Raw genomic sequence first — 16,946 nt, 5'->3', positions numbered from 1 at the left:
TGAGACAGACAGACAGACAACCATCTATATACTTGTTAATTAATTTTAAGTCATATGTTCAGAAAGAATGGTCTGCAGTTATTAATATAGTTAGTGACCAGAAGCCAGGTGTGCTGTCTCATTCCCTTAATCCCTGCATTCAAGAGGCAGAGGCAGGCAGATCTCTGTGAGTTTAAGGCCAGACTGGCCTACATGGCAAGTTCCAGGCCAGCCAAGCCTGGAAAAATAAACACTGACAAGAAGAGACTGTGAGCAGCCCCTTCCTTCCAGTTATCACATGTGCTCCGGGCTAACATCACCTCCTTCTCAGCCTGCTGTGTTGCTCCAGCAGCTTGCTCCTTCAGCCAGCTCTGCCTTTCCGTCTTCAGAGTTTCTCGGTACTTCTCTTCCAGTTCTAACTTCAGTTTGCGCACATATTCTTCTCTGGCTTCCAAAAGCTGTCTCTGTGAATAAAGCTCAAGTAAGTGTCTGGACAGCACTAGCAGTCGCCAAGTTAAAATGTTTCAGTGGTAGCGGCAGGAAGATGAGTTCAAGGTCACTATCAGCTCCATAGCAGGTTCAAACCCAACCTGGGCTTCAGTGTAAGACTGCCTTTATAAAAAACAAAACAGCACATAGCATGGGCCTTGGTCCTGCACACAGCATGAGCCCTTGGTCCTGTGCGTTTCATAAATTCTGCATTTTTTTTCCTAAATTCTGTTAGGCTGAGTTCCTTGCCTAACACTCAGATCAGTGACTCTCTCCCAATTTTAATTTTTACACAGTCACTAAAAGCTAAGGCCTCATTTGAAAGTAATTTTAAATCCTTTGTAACTCCTTGGTAGCCAACGCTGACTAAAACTGCTCCTTTTAATGTTCATCTTCCGCAGAGAAGCATGTACCCACATAGCATGCTTTCCGTCGGGCTGATCTACTGAAATATGGCCAGAATATTCTGTGACCTGAATTCCTCATCTGTTCATGGCAGTACACTGCTTTGTAAGACACCGGACTCAAAACCTCTGGACAGAATATTTACTTAGGACTTTGTACCTAGTTTCTAGCTTTGAAGCAGGTGCTTTCAAACTGTGCTCTGCAGGCTGGTCCAAGCAGGAGTGAGCCCTCCATCTCCAGAGGACAAAGCTCACCACTGTTTATTATACTCCTGGCAGACGGGTGAGACAAAGAGCACGCTGCTTTCTCCAGCTCCCCTGAGAGCCAGTAGTCTATCTACTTGGAGTGCGACAGGTGTCGGTCGGTCGGGGGAAAGCCACTAACACCACCCCGGGCAGAGTCAGAGCCACTGACGGCTCACTGCGCAGCACTCACAGCTGCTGACACACTCTGTGCAGCACTAGTACGCTATGTAGGGTCTCCTGGACAAGCACAGGTAGCAAACAGATGAAAATGGAGATGCCATGAGGCTGAAGGGAGTGAACCTGTTTCACTACTTTTTAACTGTGTGAGCTGTATTAACATGATAAAACCAAATAAAAAGGCATCTATGAACACCTCTGCCACAGTTCCCTGGGGCAGATGCCTTAGTGTAAATGAGAGGGATGAGAGGGAACGGTGGGAGCAGCCTACCTTCTGCTCCTGAGCCTTTTCCATGGTCTTCCTGAGAGTGGACTCCAGCCCATCCTTCTCTCTGCATACCTCCAGGTAACACTCCTGCACAGCAGCCATCTCCTTGTTCATCTTATCCAGGTCAGACCTTGGTGACACAGAAATGGCAAATAAGGGATTGGGTGCGCGCACACACACACACACACACACACACACTCGAGTGTGTATACAATTTCTGTGTCATAGCCACTTCCTCCAAGTTACAGAGCAAACAGGCAGCAGAGGCCCCTCTTACCTGAGCTGTGACTGGGTCCCCTCATAGACCTCCAAGAGATGCTGCTTCTCCACAGCGTGCTTTGCTAGAAGGCTTTCTCGGATCTGTGCCTTCATGGCTTCGTGGTGCTGCTGGTAAGTCCTCTCACACCTAGCCAGAGAGAGGCGCTAGAGCAATGAAGCACCAGGGACAGAGTGAACTGGCATCTGCCCTGCCTGCCTGCCTTGGCTTTTCATTAATACAAATTATAATTAGATCTGTTTGCTTTCCCACAACCAAAACAAGAATTTAAACCCCATGGTCTTACAGGAATCTTTTCTTCATGTTTTTAGAGAAAACCGGATCCTTGAGTGTGAGAACATCCCAGTACTTCAAACACAATCATAATGGGTCAGCCTGGTGCTGCGTGTATTCAAATGCTAAATTCTGTACCCCAAGATCTGGTTGTTCCAAGATGAGCAGGTCCTCATGTATACCAGCTCTGTAAACCTTGCCCCTCAAGTTATCAATGATTAGTCAATAAAGATGCCTGTAGCCTAGAGGTGGGCAGAAGAGAGGTAGGCAGAGCTGAAGGTTCCCAGGCTTAGGGTCTCAGGGAGAGATGACCAGGAGGAAAGGGAAAGAGGAAGAGGAGACATAGGGTAGGAGGGTTGTGAGCGCATGGCCATGAGGGCCAGTTGGATAGGGGCGGCCCAGGTGAAACACGGCAAGTGATATGTTGGGACTATTGACAGGGAAGTAGACAAAATAGCATAGAGGGTTGATATCTGCCCAGCTCTAGTGCTTTAAGATAAATATGAAGGTTTTTATGTCTTTTATTTGGGAATTAAATTATCTAAGGTGGGGCAGAAATCCCCAAATAATATTTACCGCAGGGGCTGGCGAGATGGCTCAGTGGTTAAGAGCACTGACTGCTCTTCCAGAGATCCTAAGTTCAGTTCCCAGCAACCACATGGTGGCTCACAACCATCTGTAATGGCATCTGACGCCCTCTTTTGGTGTGTCTAAAGACAGCAACTCATATACATAAAATAAGTAATTCTTTAAATAAAAATATTTACTTCAACACAGACTAGTTTGTCTATGCCAAGGATTGTTGTTGATAAAGAAATCACTCTTTAATTGAACTAACTGAGAAACAGTTCCCAAATTCAAATCATATATATCTAATACATAGACATCAGCAGAATCCATCTTACAAGTCATCTTCCAATGTGCTGTTTACAAATGTATAACTCAGTATTTGGAAGTAAAAACCCCTCCCCTGAGTCCCGGTTGAGCTTTTGGAAGCGGCTCCAGTATTTCTGTGAAGCAGTTGAGAAGAGCTAGAGTTAGCCCACCACACAACACTGTCTCCGTGCTCGACGTTCTACTCCAGGAGAAAAGAATGGCCATGATGAGAACTCACCTATCCACAGCTTCCTGCTTATCGTGGTCAAACTCCTGCACCATCTGTCTCATCTGATTACACAAGTCTTGATTGGTACTTCTCAGTTTTTCTTCAGCCTCTTTCAGTTCCTAGGCAAAGAATAATGGATTACAGAAATGAAACCCACTCGCATTCATCAGTCCGACCGCTCAACACCCTGGGCCTTACAGCATCATCTGATACGACCTCTGAATTCTACACCACACCAAGTGTCCTCTTAGTAAGACTGATATATTTCTGTGTAAACAGCATCCTAAACAGGAGTAAACAAAATCGTGTTTTTGTTTTGAAATGTATTAAACAGAAATATTTAACCAAAGACGTATTAGTTGACTGATACCTTGAAATAAGCCTTAGAATTCAATAACCATCATCTAAGCATACAAGGTTTTACATCTTGGTCAAAAACTGGCTAAGAAGAGGAGCAAATCTACTGGCTAGGCTACCACATGAAACGGGTAACCTTCTAATAAGAGCACTCCCCAAGCACTAGTAAGGGAGAAGGGCTGGAACCCACAAGGGCTTCCCACACCCGTCCACCAGCTAACATTGCTTGTGTCTATTACACACATCTGAGTTACCTCCATAGTCAATAAGGCCATGAAAATTCTCATAAAATGCCAGGTCATTCACCTGATTCTGTTGTTGTAAAACTTGAACTTCATTTTTCAGTCGCAAAATCTCTTCTCTGTTAATTGCCTCAGAAGATTCGAGCCATAACTCATTAGTTGTTTTTTCAGAGGTGTCTGTTTTAGTCTGAAAGTTTAAAATGGTTTTAAGTTTAAAACAAACAAAAAAACCAAAACTATACACACACACACACACACACACACACACACACACACACAATTTGAAACAATTTCTTTAGGAAAAGGTGTTTACCAGATAATTTCCCTGTCTTCTTCTTTGTCCTCAAGGCAGAAGTTAGTGCTGCTGTGTGACCCCTGCTTTACAGGCTCTATCCAAATGCCCACTCTAGCTGGAACATCCCGTTCTGCACCAAGACTAAGTCTATGCCACATGGTGTTTGGTTGCCATGTCTCCTCCTGCTGTAATAGTTCTTCCGTCTGTTTCCAAACCCATGGCACTTTCTAGGCGTGCTAAGCTTTGTAGGCTGTTTCCTTGCTGGGTTTTTTGTTTTGTTTTTTTTTTTTTCTTTTCTACTGTTATTAAATTCAGGATAGGCATCTTTAGCACAAATGCTAAAAAATGATATATGTTCCTTTTAAGAATCATGGGACAAAAACATGTCTCACCACTGGTGCGGACCAGCTGGAAGCAGAGCCTCCCAGGCGTCACGCCTGCCACTCGCTGTCTCACACACTAATTAGTAAGGTGTACCTCAGGAGAAGGTTACTTTGAGAGTATTACTCCATAGGATTACCACATACTCTGCTATGTGCCCCTTTGGACCAGCACTACCTCATTCCGTACCTAATTCAGTAGATACTATTTTAAGGTACATGATATACGCTGGCCCACTGCTTTCCAGGCAAGTCATGAACACGAGCATCCTGCCAGGGAGTGCAGGAACAGCCTTCATCCTCTCAACTGACCGCTAACGTCAGCAATTATTCTCAGGGACTGAGCTGGATGGGAAAGGGGAAGCTAACGAACAGTTCTTTCACCTGAATTCTGTGCTGGCCCCAGAGTGGCACCTCTTTGTTTACAAGACTATGTGTGTTCCCTTCCATTTGAATGCTCCCATATCTATAAGTTCCCTATTCTCTGTATGGGGATTAATACATCTACTTAGTTTACGAAAATACCTGTAATCTATTCCATGATTTTATCTGGTCAAAGTCATAAGAAAACTATCACAGATTGCTTTAAAGGGGGAGGGGGCCTGTTGCCCTGACTACATAAACATATGGCTAATTGGCTTTTTAAACTGATTTGCCAAAGGAATTCCAGAGATTTTGGATCTGTAAGCTAGAGAAATGCTGAATGGCTATAGGCAGAGCGCAGTGGGCTATTCTGCTAGGACCGTGGGAGGATAACAGACATGCAGACAGTGAAGTCTGGCTTTCTGGGTTTCAGCAGGCAACTGGACTACAAGGCCATTGCGTAACATTCTAGAAAAGAATCTACTTGCATTCTGCTGCATCCTGAGAATTTGAGTGAGGCTACATGTGAAAGTAATGGGATAATCCATTCTGGAAAAGAAAAGTTAGGGCATCACAGCATCTGGGCTGAGACATGGCTACTTCTCACTGCTCTGGGCTGCTCTCGGTTAGGGATCAGGTAAGAGAGAGCAGGTGAAGCAGAAAGATACTAAAAATGTGCAGTTTGGTAGGAAAAGGAATGAATGTGAACACATTTAAACTTACAGACATGGCAGGCCTGGGGAAAACAGCACTAACATTAGAGATTACTGCAGAGGGGCCTCATGTTCCTGACTGAGCGTGTCTGAGTTAGAGTTTAACTGGGCATCAGAGATGGATGTTATGATTAAAGATGCTATGATTGGGTGTCAAGTTGAGAAAGGGCAGAAGTTAGTCTAGATCATCAACTTCTGAGTATTTAGAATCACCTAGGAGTCACACCTCGGTGAGTGGCGAGCCTGTGAGAGCATTTTTAATGGAGTGTAACGAAGGATGACGGGAAGAGCCACCCTGCACATATGTGGCAACATTTGGTGGACTGCAGCCTGGGAGTGAGTTAAGGAAGAGGACGATGGGTGAGGGCCAGCAGCCATCTTTCTCTGCTTCCTTCCCCACCACAATAAGCCAAACCCTTTACCAGGAAGTAAAAATACACTTTCTTACATTGCTACTTGTTGAGGGTGGTGTAGATATGTTGTATATTATGGCTGATCCCTCAACAGGCACTTATTGTCAGCCCACTGACAAATGTACACACCCACACAAACACATACAAAAGAAATTTACTAGGGATCAGACACAAAAAGTTTTCTGTATTTTATGTTTAAAAATAATTCAGTATATGGACTCTGACTGTTGGTGGGTCAGTATAGCTTTCCTAAGACCTTTACATAGTCTATAATAGACACACACACAGTGTGTGTGTGTGTGTGTGTGTGTGTCCACAGGAGGGCACCATAGTCCATGAAGCTGCCCAACCAGAGTGCTGGGAACCAAACTCATATCCTCTGGAAAAGCAGCTGCACATCCCTGACCACTGAGCCACCTCTCTAACCCCACTCCAATCTTTCTTGACCACCCAGTTGGTCAACTGGAATGAAACGCATATCTGTCCTACACCCAAACACTGCCTAACGCAGTATATGAGCAGTCTCCTGATCTCTACCATGTAGTAGCCTGGAAATACCACAAAACAGTGTGCTTTGATTGTTTGTTTTGTTTGAGACAGCGTCTCACTATGTAGTTCTGGAGCAAGCTGGCCTGAAACTCACAGTTTCTGCCTCTTGGCAGAAACCTGCCTCTGCCTCTCAAGTGCTGGGATTAAAGGTGTGTACCACCACAGCCAGCTTAATTTTTAATAGAAACAAATTTTGAAATGTAGATGATGCTCCAAAGTACTACAGTTAAATGTGGCTCTACATAACCAAACTTTCAAATATCCATGTATGCCTTATAGGTCTATTATCAATAAATCCCACAAAATCTTACACATCTTTTCAAAAACAAAAATGAATAACCATTCTCTCTCTCTCCATAGACCTCCCAAGGCATCCCAAACATGCTTTCTAACTTTACAGACTAATTCCAATTCTATTATAAAGATCTGGGAAAGAAGAGTCCACTCGGTGTTTGAAAGTCTATCACTCATTATATAATACAGTCCAAAGTAGAATGTTTAACAAAAACAAACCAACCTTCTAGCTTCTACACTACCAGAAGATGCTATGCAGGATGCTGGGAGTCAGGGGTCGGGGCGTGGGGGTGAGAGGAAGTCAACAGTCTCACTCAGCTGGGAACGCTGGGAACTAAGATACTGATTCGTATGCCAAGAGATAGATGCCCACGTGTGGCACAAATGTCATGGGCGTAACCAAGTTTTCTTTTAATATCACAAAAAATTGGTCCCTCAGAACATCTCAGATATTATGACAGGATTTGCTAATAAACAGGACTCTCACATAAGAACCAGGGGATAAAAAAGCAGCAGTCGGATTAAACCTTCCTTCCTTCCTTCCTTCCTTCCTTCCGCAGAAACTGACTGCACTCCCTGCATGCCTTTCAAACTTCCGCTTTCCTTTCTTAATTATCAATTCATTTCTGCATTATTTTTCTTGACAGTACAAATGTTCAGTTTGTCAAAATGAGGAAGAAAAAGGCTGCTCTCAAGCTCTGACTGCAGGAACTTCCAGCAGTAACTCTGACCCCTATCAGTCATGTAGTGTAACTTCATTTCCTAAGAACGACTGTGAAACCTCAGAGCGCCAGACTCCCCTACCTTCATTTTCCTCGAAGATGTCAGCTAAAGAGCACTGAGGGGTATCAGACACTGGCTGGGAGCACACTCCCACAGTCTCAGTGCTCAGGGGCAGAAGATTACAAACTGAAGGCTAGCCAGGATTACAGAGTAAAACCATCACTAAATTTAAAAGACACATCTCAGAAGTATCAACCAGTGCTCTCTACCCCATTTCCTCAGAGACCAACCGTTGTAAGAACAGAACAGAGAGCGCTCAGGAGCAGAGCTGCTGAGGGGCCTCACAGGAGGTGCTTATTAACAGGGTTCCAAAGCATGGCGGTTTGAACCAAGCCTGACAAAAGGCACACACCCTCTACAAAGTCCTCCTTTCATTTGTGAACAAAGAATTTAGCCTAACTGGCATCTCATTTACTAGGTGCCTAGAACAAGCCAATGAACATCCTATCTATCAGGTGGCTTTTTTTCCTGTAAGCTTTACTTCTAAGAGTCAAATAAACCCTAAGAAACCAAAAATGTAACTTACATCTATAAAGCGCATGTCTCAAGGGGGCTTCTTACGTGTACAGGTTGCAGGGTCTCACCTCCATGCCTCTGTCACCATCCTTGGATTGCTGGAAAGCTTCCATTGTCTCCCGGCAGTCTCTGAGATTGCTCTGCAGCTGAGACACCAGATGACGCTTCACGGAGTTGCTAGTCAGCAAGCGCTGGACTTGCGTTTTCAGCTTCAGGATAAGCTCATCCTTCGGAGATTCTTCATCTGGGGACTCCTGCTGTGTGACCCTGATGGGGAAACTGTCCGTTTAGCATAAAATCAAGAAACAAATCAAAGACCCATAAAGCCCTAGCTAGCCACATGTGGTCATGGTTTCTACCCCTTTACAGTCACAGCATTTTGAACTTTCTTTTTGAACATTTTGTTTCTTTGTTTCCTGTGCCTCATACACGCTAGGCAAGCATTCTAACACTGAGCTAAACTCTGCTAAAGGATTTGAAACTTGGGGGCTGGAGAGATAACTTGGTAATGAAGAGCACGTGCTGCTCTTTTGGAAGGCCTGGATTCAATTCTCAGTACCCACGTGGGGGCTCACAACCATCAGTAACTCCAGGAGATCTGATGCCCTCTTCTGGCCACCAAGGTCACCAGACACTCATACAGAGCACATACAAACATACAGGCAGAACACTAATACACATAAAACAAAAATAAATAATTTAGAACTCAGTCATACACAAGGATATCACCTTTGCAAAAGCAAGCTCACCCCTCAGATGGCATGCTCCCCCTTGGTGGCATGCTCCCCCTTGGTGGCATGCTCCCCCTTGGTGGCATGCTCCCCCTTGGTGGCATACTCCCCCTTGGTGGCATGCTCCCCCTTGGTGGCATGCTCCCCCTTGGTGGCATGCTCCCCCTTGGTGGCATACTCCCCCTTGGTGGCATACTCCCCCTTGGTGGCATGCTCCCCCTTGGTGGCATGCTCCCCCTTGGTGGCATACTCCCCCTTGGTGGCATACTCCCCCTTGGTGGCATACTCCCCCTTGGTGGCATACTCCCCCTTGGTGGCATGCTCCCCCTTGGTGGCATACTCCCCCTTGGTGGCATACTCCCCCTTGGTGGCATGCTCCCCCTTGGTGGCATGCTCCCCCTTGGTGGCATACTCCCCCTTGGTGGCATACTCCCCCTTGGTGGCATACTCCCCCTTGGTGGCATGCTCCCCCTTGGTGGCATGCTCCCCCTTGGTGGCATGCTCCCCCTTGGTGGCATACTCCCCCTTGGTGGCATACTCCCCCTTGGTGGCATGCTCCCCCTTGGTGGCATGCTCCCCCTTGGTGGCATACTCCCCCTTGGTGGCATACTCCCCCTTGGTGGCATACTCCCCCTTGGTGGCATACTCCCCCTTGGTGGCATGCTCCCCCTTGGTCTTTCTGCCTGACACAGCTCACACTTGTGATTTTTGGTATGTGTCATACTAATATTGAGCAAGGTGATACAGATATTAGGAAGAAAAAATAGCAACATCAGCTCTCCTAACCAGCAACTGCTCTTCTCGCTTTCAGCTGACCGACCCAAAAGCCTGGGTGGACTCCGGCAACCTCCAGAAAACTGAAACAAAACCAAGCTTCTCTAAACTCGCCTTCTCCTCTCTCCTTGTCCCCCGCCTTTCTCTGCAGTAGTAAGAACTGAACCTAGTGGCCTGTGCATGCTACCCAGGTGCTCTTCTGCAGAGTGTCGTAGGAGTGGAGCCTAGCATTATCATCAGAGTCCAGAGAGACTCCATCTAGCAACTGATGTGAGCAGATGCAGTCCCATAGCCAAACATTAGGCAGAATTTGGGGGGTTCTGCGGAGTGGGAGGAAGGATTGGAGGAACTAGAAGGGTCAGAAACACTGCAAGAACATGGCTCACAGAATCAACTGACCAGGACCCAAAGGGCCTCGCAGCGATCAGGGAGCCTGCAGGAGTCTGACCTAGATCCTCTGCATATATGTTATGGCTAAGTAGTTTGGTACTCTTGTGGGATTCCGAACAGTGGGAGCCACAGCTCTCTCTGACTGTGGGACCCTTCTGTTACTGAGTTGCCTGGTTCAGTCTTGATGTGATGGTATGTGCCTGGCCTTATTGTGGCTTGTTATACCATGCTTGGCTGGCATCCCTGGGAGGCCTGGTCTTTTCTGAGAGAAGGGGGAGAGGGGTACCTAGGAGAGAGGGGAGGTAGAGTAAGACTGGGAGGTGGGGGGGGCTGAGAGGGAGGGTAAACTACAGTCATGACATAATATATAAGAGAAGAATAAAAAAGAAAAAAAGATGGAAAGTTAGGTGGATATGAAGTGAGGGTAGATCAGGAAAGAGATAGGGAAGGAGTGAGGATACATACAGTCAAAATACATTGTATGCATATATGAAATTCTCAAAAAAAAAAAAAAAGACAAGTATATTATAAAGGAAAAAAAGAAAAGACTTGCTCAAGATCAAATGAGTCACCATTATAGCAGGGAGAATACCGGGTGCTTCTGAGGTCCCCACTCTCAGCTAAGGAGCTGCTGGCTGCTGGGGAAAGAGTCAGTTTTCTTTAAGGGCATGGATGCTGGTAGGCCCATGCTTCAGTGGACAGCCCTACACCTTTAAATAGATTGCCAATACAAATGGGACTCAATATTTAAAACAAACACACTCGTGTACACACACACAACACAGGACATCAAGTTGGAGTAGAGCTAGGAAGCACTAAAGGGAAGAGTCCAGGAGACAAACAGGGTCACAATACATTCCATGCAAGTGGGAAACTCGCAATTAATAAAAGCCTCTCTTTTCTTCTTCACTGAAAACAGTCACATATGTTTCTAAACAACACTTTCCTAGTGGCTAATATGTACTTTAAAGTCATAAACATTGGGTAAAAACTAAAGACAGTCAGGGAAACCTCAGTCATGAGTGATAATGTAAATTTACTGGTTCATTAATTGTAAGAATTAATACAAAATGTTATCAGGGAGCACAATAGCTGAGCATCTAGAACTGTGTAAAATATAATCTCTCCAAAGAAGAAAATCTATCTAAGAAAGAAATAACGGTATCTGGGTTAAAGTTTTTACTCCTGGAATTGAAAGATTTTAGATGATTTTAAATGAAATGTTAGGTCTTTCCTTTCTGCTGGGTGCTCGCTGCTTGCTGTTGAAGTGGGCAAGTTCATGAAACCCGGGAAAGTGGTGCTGGTCCTGGCTGGACGCTACTCTGGGCACAAAGCCATCATGAAGAACATTGACAATGACACCTTGGACGGCCCTTATAGCCGTGCCCTCGGGGCTGGAATTGACTGACAGCTGCCATGGGCAAGCCATCCAAGATCAAGCCCTTTGTGAATGTTTACATCCACCCCATGCCCACAGGTACTCTGGATAGCCCCTTGAACAAGACTGTCTGTTGCCAGTGAGGATGTGTTCAGAGACCCAGCTCTGAAATGCAAGGTCAAGTCTGAGGAGCGATACAAAACAGGGAAGAGCAACTGGTTTTTCCAGAAGCTTCGCTTTTAGGTATATTTTTGGTTTTGTCATTAAAAATTAAGATAAATCAATAAATAAATGAAGTGTTAGGACATTGTACATGTATGAAGAAAGGATGAACAAACCATTAGGTAAATTTATTTTTAACAATATAATTAGAACTCCCTAGGATGGATATATTTCATATATATATAAATAAATAAATATTTAAATGTAGTCTATGTATATGTTTGCATATATAAATTCTCACCTATTTAAATCACTTCCATTTTTACAGAAATAGAAATCATAACTATAACAGGTATAGCTATGTAAGAAACAAAATACCTAACAAAGTATTCTGTTATGGGATGTGCTGAAGTGTGAGCACTCAGTGTGAGTAAACTGTGTTTACTCAGCTAGCAAACGAGCCCTCCCTATTCATTCCTCTTCCACTGCACACAGGCCACTGGAATAACACACTCTGTACTCCTAGAGAAAGCCAAGTCAGAGAGCAGAGAAAGTGCTTGTGCAATAATTTCTCCCCTTCCTTGACAGGAGAGAAAGGCAGAGCGGTGACCACTCTGCCCGAGGATCACAGCACCCTACAGAGATCCTTTCCCTGAAACCCAAATAAACTACAGTCCCTTATGAAGCCTGCTGAGAAGACCAAAGGAAAAAGGCATTCCACTTGTTAGATGTTTATTATTTGAGCTTAGCAGCCAACTATAATAACAGAGAGGAAGCTGTCTGTAAGCTGTGTACAGATTTAGCTACTCCAGTTCCACTAATGTAAAATAGAACAGTGAGGCTAAACCATTTTACTAGGCAGCACCCTGAGGGCGTGGTGGTTGGTAGTAAAAGCTGGGAGCCACTGATACCTGGGTCAGTGATTTGAAAGCAGTTCAAGTCAAGAAAACACTCACTCACACTGGAAAATTTCGCTTCCTTTTCTTCAACAAATCAGTCACTCAAGGAAAATAAAAAAAGAAAGCACAAATTTCTTCTTTCCTATGTCCTGTAAACTTGATATAAGAATGCTTCTCAAAAATAGATGATCAACTATTAGCACTGGCAGGTGGGTGAGGATTTAAGCTACATTTGTCCTCTGGAGGCTGCATTTGTCAGACGGTTTGTCCAGAGCTCTCAGCAACTCCCCACTCTGACTCAGAGATGCCCCAGCTCCCAGCTGGGCAGCTCAGTTCTTGAAGTAACAAGAAGCCTCCAGTCTAGCAGGCACAGGAACACACTTCAGAATTGCTACACTGTAGCTATGAATGCTTTATAAAGAGAAATGAATAGAGTAGCCAGGCACAGCCTGCGTCCAATAATCCTAGCGATTGGCAGTCCAGGACAAGAGTGTGCATTTGAAGGCAACCTGGGATACACAGCAATATCTTACCTCAAGGAACAAACCAACCCCCAAAAGTACAAGGCGTAGGATGTGCTTTAATGGCTACAGACGAGTGTGTCTATTGAGAGAGACCAACACGAACACATGCATCACTCTCTTCTAAAGCCACCCACAGTGCAAACTAAAATAAAATGACTGGAGAAAAACTTTTTTTTAAATGAACTGTCTTTAATCTTCGATATAAGAAGAATGAAGTTTGAAGTAAAAAGGCTTGACTGTCATGTAATGTGAACAAACAGAAAAATAGGCTGGGCCTAGAGAGTTTTGTGGCACCAGTAACACCTGAGCCAAGTGGTTCACCTCTCTACGCTCCAGTAAAGCTAACATTTGTCACAAGACTGAGGACCAAAATGCTTTATAAAACTTACGACACTGCTGCAAGGGCAGGTCCCTAGCACTGAGAGGCAAAGCCATGACAAATGGTTTGTATTGAAGCCTGTGTTCTTTCTCTAGGCTCTGAGAAGTCATTTGGCAGTGACAAAAAAAGGAGGCATTCCCAACCAAGTCTGCTTTTAAATAGTCACATAGACTGTAAACTGTGAGTACCTAGGCATAGAAAAATCTTTTTTTTTTTTTTCCATTCACCAATCATAGTGAAAGCCTTTGTTCAATATCATGTGGCTGGGTTAAAATACTCATACTGTTTGGCCTTCCACACTTCTCTCTCAGCTCTCAACTCTCAGCTAAGGCTGAGCTGACAGGAGTCCCCTGTCATCCACTGAAGGAGTCCCCTGTCTCCACTTCATCTCAGGCACAGTGGCCTACATTTGTCAACCAGGTAATTATGGGATGAAAAGAAACCTGGGTCAACACAGCCCTAGATAAGAGCCTGAGGATCGCTCCCACCAGAAATCCTCCATCTAGCTCCGCTACCTTCTTCCTTGCTCTCTTCCAGACATAGCTGTTATCTGTAGCAACAGGAGCCCCAGGAGGCAGACACTCAGACAAATGGAGCCTCACTAAGCTAAGTAAGAGCAGCTTCCCTTGTAGGATCATCTCATGACTTTAGATTCCAACCAACAAAACCCCACCTTACTGCTCTAATCTGTAATGGCAGTGTTAAAACACAGACTTCCCAAAGTCACATACGCAAGATTCCTAAAGTCACATGTGCAAGATAACTACTTTTAACCCATAAGGTTAACATTAAAAACAGGCATTCACCTCAATGGTTCAAACACATACATAGTGTGTGTATGAGTGTGTGTGTGAATGTGTATGTGTGTAATATGTGTGGTGTGTACACGTGTATGGATACAGGTGTGTGCCCACACTTGTGCATCAAGTGCCCTCTTCTGGCACACTCCACTTCAGTCCCAGAAACAAAGCCTCTTCCTGAACCTGGAGCTAGGCTGGTGGCCAGCAATCCTCAGCTATTCTCCTGTCTCAGCTTCCCACAATGCTGAGAGTATAGGTGCACTCAGCCATGCCTACCTTTTTTTTTTTAAGTTTATTTATTTATTATATGTAAGTACACTGTAGCTGTCTTCAGACACTCCAGAATAGGGCATCAGATTTCGTTATGGATGGTTGTGAGCCACCATGTGGTTGCTGGGATTTGAACTCTGGACCTTTGGAAGAGCAGTCGGCGCTCTTAACCACTGAGCCATCTCGCCAGCCCCCATGCCTACCTTTTTAACATAGGTGCTGGGGATTTGAACTCGGGTCCTTATGCCTGCATAGCAACCTCTCTTCCCCACTAAGCCACCTCCCTGACCCCATAACCTGTATATTTTAGTTACATAAACTCCTTCCTAGCTTTCTATAACCGACACCTATCTGCATGACGAGGGCTACAAGCTCAGTATTAATACTTCAGATTTCTGTTCATTTGGATTTCAGGCATTTATATTTCATTAAGAATGTCTAAGACACACTGTCCCCTTAATTGGGGTCTTTATCTTATGGATGGTGCCACCAGTGTCCTATACCTCCATCACCAGCTTTATTAACATAAATTCATCTATAGTAAACTAGTCACACAGTACCTGTTAGCTTTGGATTGTTTCCAATTGACTTTTTTAATGCCCAAGTCCACACATGATTCAGTGAGCTCTATACTCAGGTCTCCTTCTGAGTCACCTGGAAGGACTCCGAGTTCTGCAGCAGATTCATAGAGTGAAATCTCATCTTTAAGCTCTGTTAATTCCTCCTAGAACAAAATATCAAAAGTAACTTTCACTGTTTTCCTAAAATACAAAATCAGTCATTCTACGTTTCAAACCTCATTTTGATGAGCAGTAAGAATGCAGAAAAGCCTCTTGAAATACATTCTTAACATTCATTCTAAATAAGTTCATAAAGGTCAGTTCCTGCTGTACTTTCAAATGAATATATTTTCAAATGAACGAGGAAGCAAAGGCAGGCGGTTCTCTCTGTGGCTCTCTTATTTACAAAACCCCTTAGCTGAGATGCCTCTGATGTTCTCCGACCTCACTATAGAAGAAGACAAAACAGACAGCTCAGCCAAGAGCATGCTATGCTCTACCTGCCAAAAGCATTCTATGCTCTGCCTGCAGGAGCATGCTATACTCTAAAGGAGTGTGCTAAGCTCTGCCTGCAGGAGTGTGCTAAGCTCTGCCTGAGGAGTGTGCTATACTCTATCTAGAAGGAATGTGCTTTGCTCTGCCTGAGGAGTGTGCTATACTCTGCCTGCAGGATCAACAGGCCTAGTACCTCCTTCAGTGGAAGAAACACTACAACTCCTCTCCAGCACCTTCGTTACCTTTCAGGAAAATTACAGTGGCAGAGGATCTGTGAGAAACAGGGCCCAGTTAAATATGCCACATACCTGTAGAGACTCTGGTCTCCAGGATACACCTGCAGAGCCAGAAGGGACAGTGGACAGATTGGCAGGAGGAGGCAGAGGCCTGGCTCTGCAGCTCATCAGAACTGGGCTAGAACACCTAGGTCTAACTAACAATGGTGTCAGCGAGATCCTGAAAAACTTCCCTGGCTGGGCTGAAGATGGTCTAAGCCACTTTTACCACAGAGAAACCGAAGGTTCAAAAAAGGTAGATAGACAGCATTGCCTGAGTCTCTCCTAAGAGACAGTACTCACTTGCAAAGCCTTATTCATGCCCTCACTTAGGACGTGGGCCTTCTGTGCTTGCTGCAACTGTAGCTGTAGCTGAGCCACCTCCTGCACAGAGCCTGCGAGAGAGACATAGGGTACGTCACTGAAAGGAGGTGCATGTCTACAGGCCTGGGAGCCACCACAGTTTGATGTGGAGTCTGCTTCACTGTTATGATTCTAGGGCCATACGGATAGGTAGCCATGGGAGCCATCAAAGACCTGTGTGTCTGAGATCCAGTCCTACAGGAGTTCAAGGCCCTGGACCCTGTAAGCCTGATCACCACTGCTGTATCTACAGAACACAGCAGCCCAGGAGTCATCTAGTGGGGACATAAGGTTCCAGTTACAGGAGCCAAAAAAGTCCCACCCTACCATTTCTGCCCTGCAATTAAACTGAATTTTGCTGCCTTGTAAACTGCTTTTATTTCCAACAGGCCCAACTCACACATAAAACTACTATTCTCTGAAAGATTTGTATTAGTGTGTGTGTGTGAGAGAGAGAGAGACAGACAGACAGACAGATAGACAGACAGACAGAGTTTTTCTGTGTACACACCCACCCACAGAGGCCAGAAGGGGGTGTCAGGTTCCCTGGGGCTGGATTTGCAGGCAGTTGTGCACTCCATGGGTACTACGAACGGGACTCTAGCCATCTGCAATAGCAGAAGTGCCCTTTACTTCTGAGCTACCTCCCCATCCCCAGCAAACTCCTATCTGAAATGTACTAGTAGAGACTCTAGTTGAAAGGGTGGTTTGAGGGTTTCTTTAAATGAAAACAGGCCTCTCAGAAACAGCTGGGGAAGTATTCACAGTTCAGAGTCTTTACTAGTCAAGGAAAGACTCACTAAGTCATGGCAAGGGGAAGCAG

The 16,946-nt window shown here is 45.0% G+C and overlaps 1 protein-coding gene across 5 annotated transcripts in view; it reads right to left on the bottom strand.

Annotated features, from left to right (window-relative positions):
* The window catches only part of Cep152 (centrosomal protein 152), a 60,203-nt gene that overhangs the window by 23,321 nt on the left and 19,936 nt on the right, over positions 1-16,946 (bottom strand). For all 5 annotated transcript variants that reach the window (XM_029474501.2, XM_085834500.1, XM_085834501.1 and 2 more), the window contains 8 exons: positions 16,064-16,155; positions 14,991-15,154; positions 8,192-8,390; positions 3,882-4,004; positions 3,228-3,337; positions 1,841-1,969; positions 1,567-1,693; positions 300-443 (listed from right to left, as the gene is read on the bottom strand). In XM_029474501.2, coding sequence (XP_029330361.1) covers positions 300-443; positions 1,567-1,693; positions 1,841-1,969; positions 3,228-3,337; positions 3,882-4,004; positions 8,192-8,390; positions 14,991-15,154; positions 16,064-16,155 — 1,088 coding nt within the window. The remainder of the gene's footprint in view (positions 1-299; positions 444-1,566; positions 1,694-1,840; positions 1,970-3,227; positions 3,338-3,881; positions 4,005-8,191; positions 8,391-14,990; positions 15,155-16,063; positions 16,156-16,946) is intronic.

The sequence above is a fragment of the Mus caroli genome, unplaced genomic scaffold (genome assembly GCF_978045245.1).
Source record: "Mus caroli unplaced genomic scaffold, Mus_caroli_1 scaffold_2, whole genome shotgun sequence".
Taxonomy (NCBI): domain Eukaryota; kingdom Metazoa; phylum Chordata; class Mammalia; order Rodentia; family Muridae; genus Mus; species Mus caroli.
This window is presented reverse-complemented; position numbering and strand designations above follow the sequence as displayed.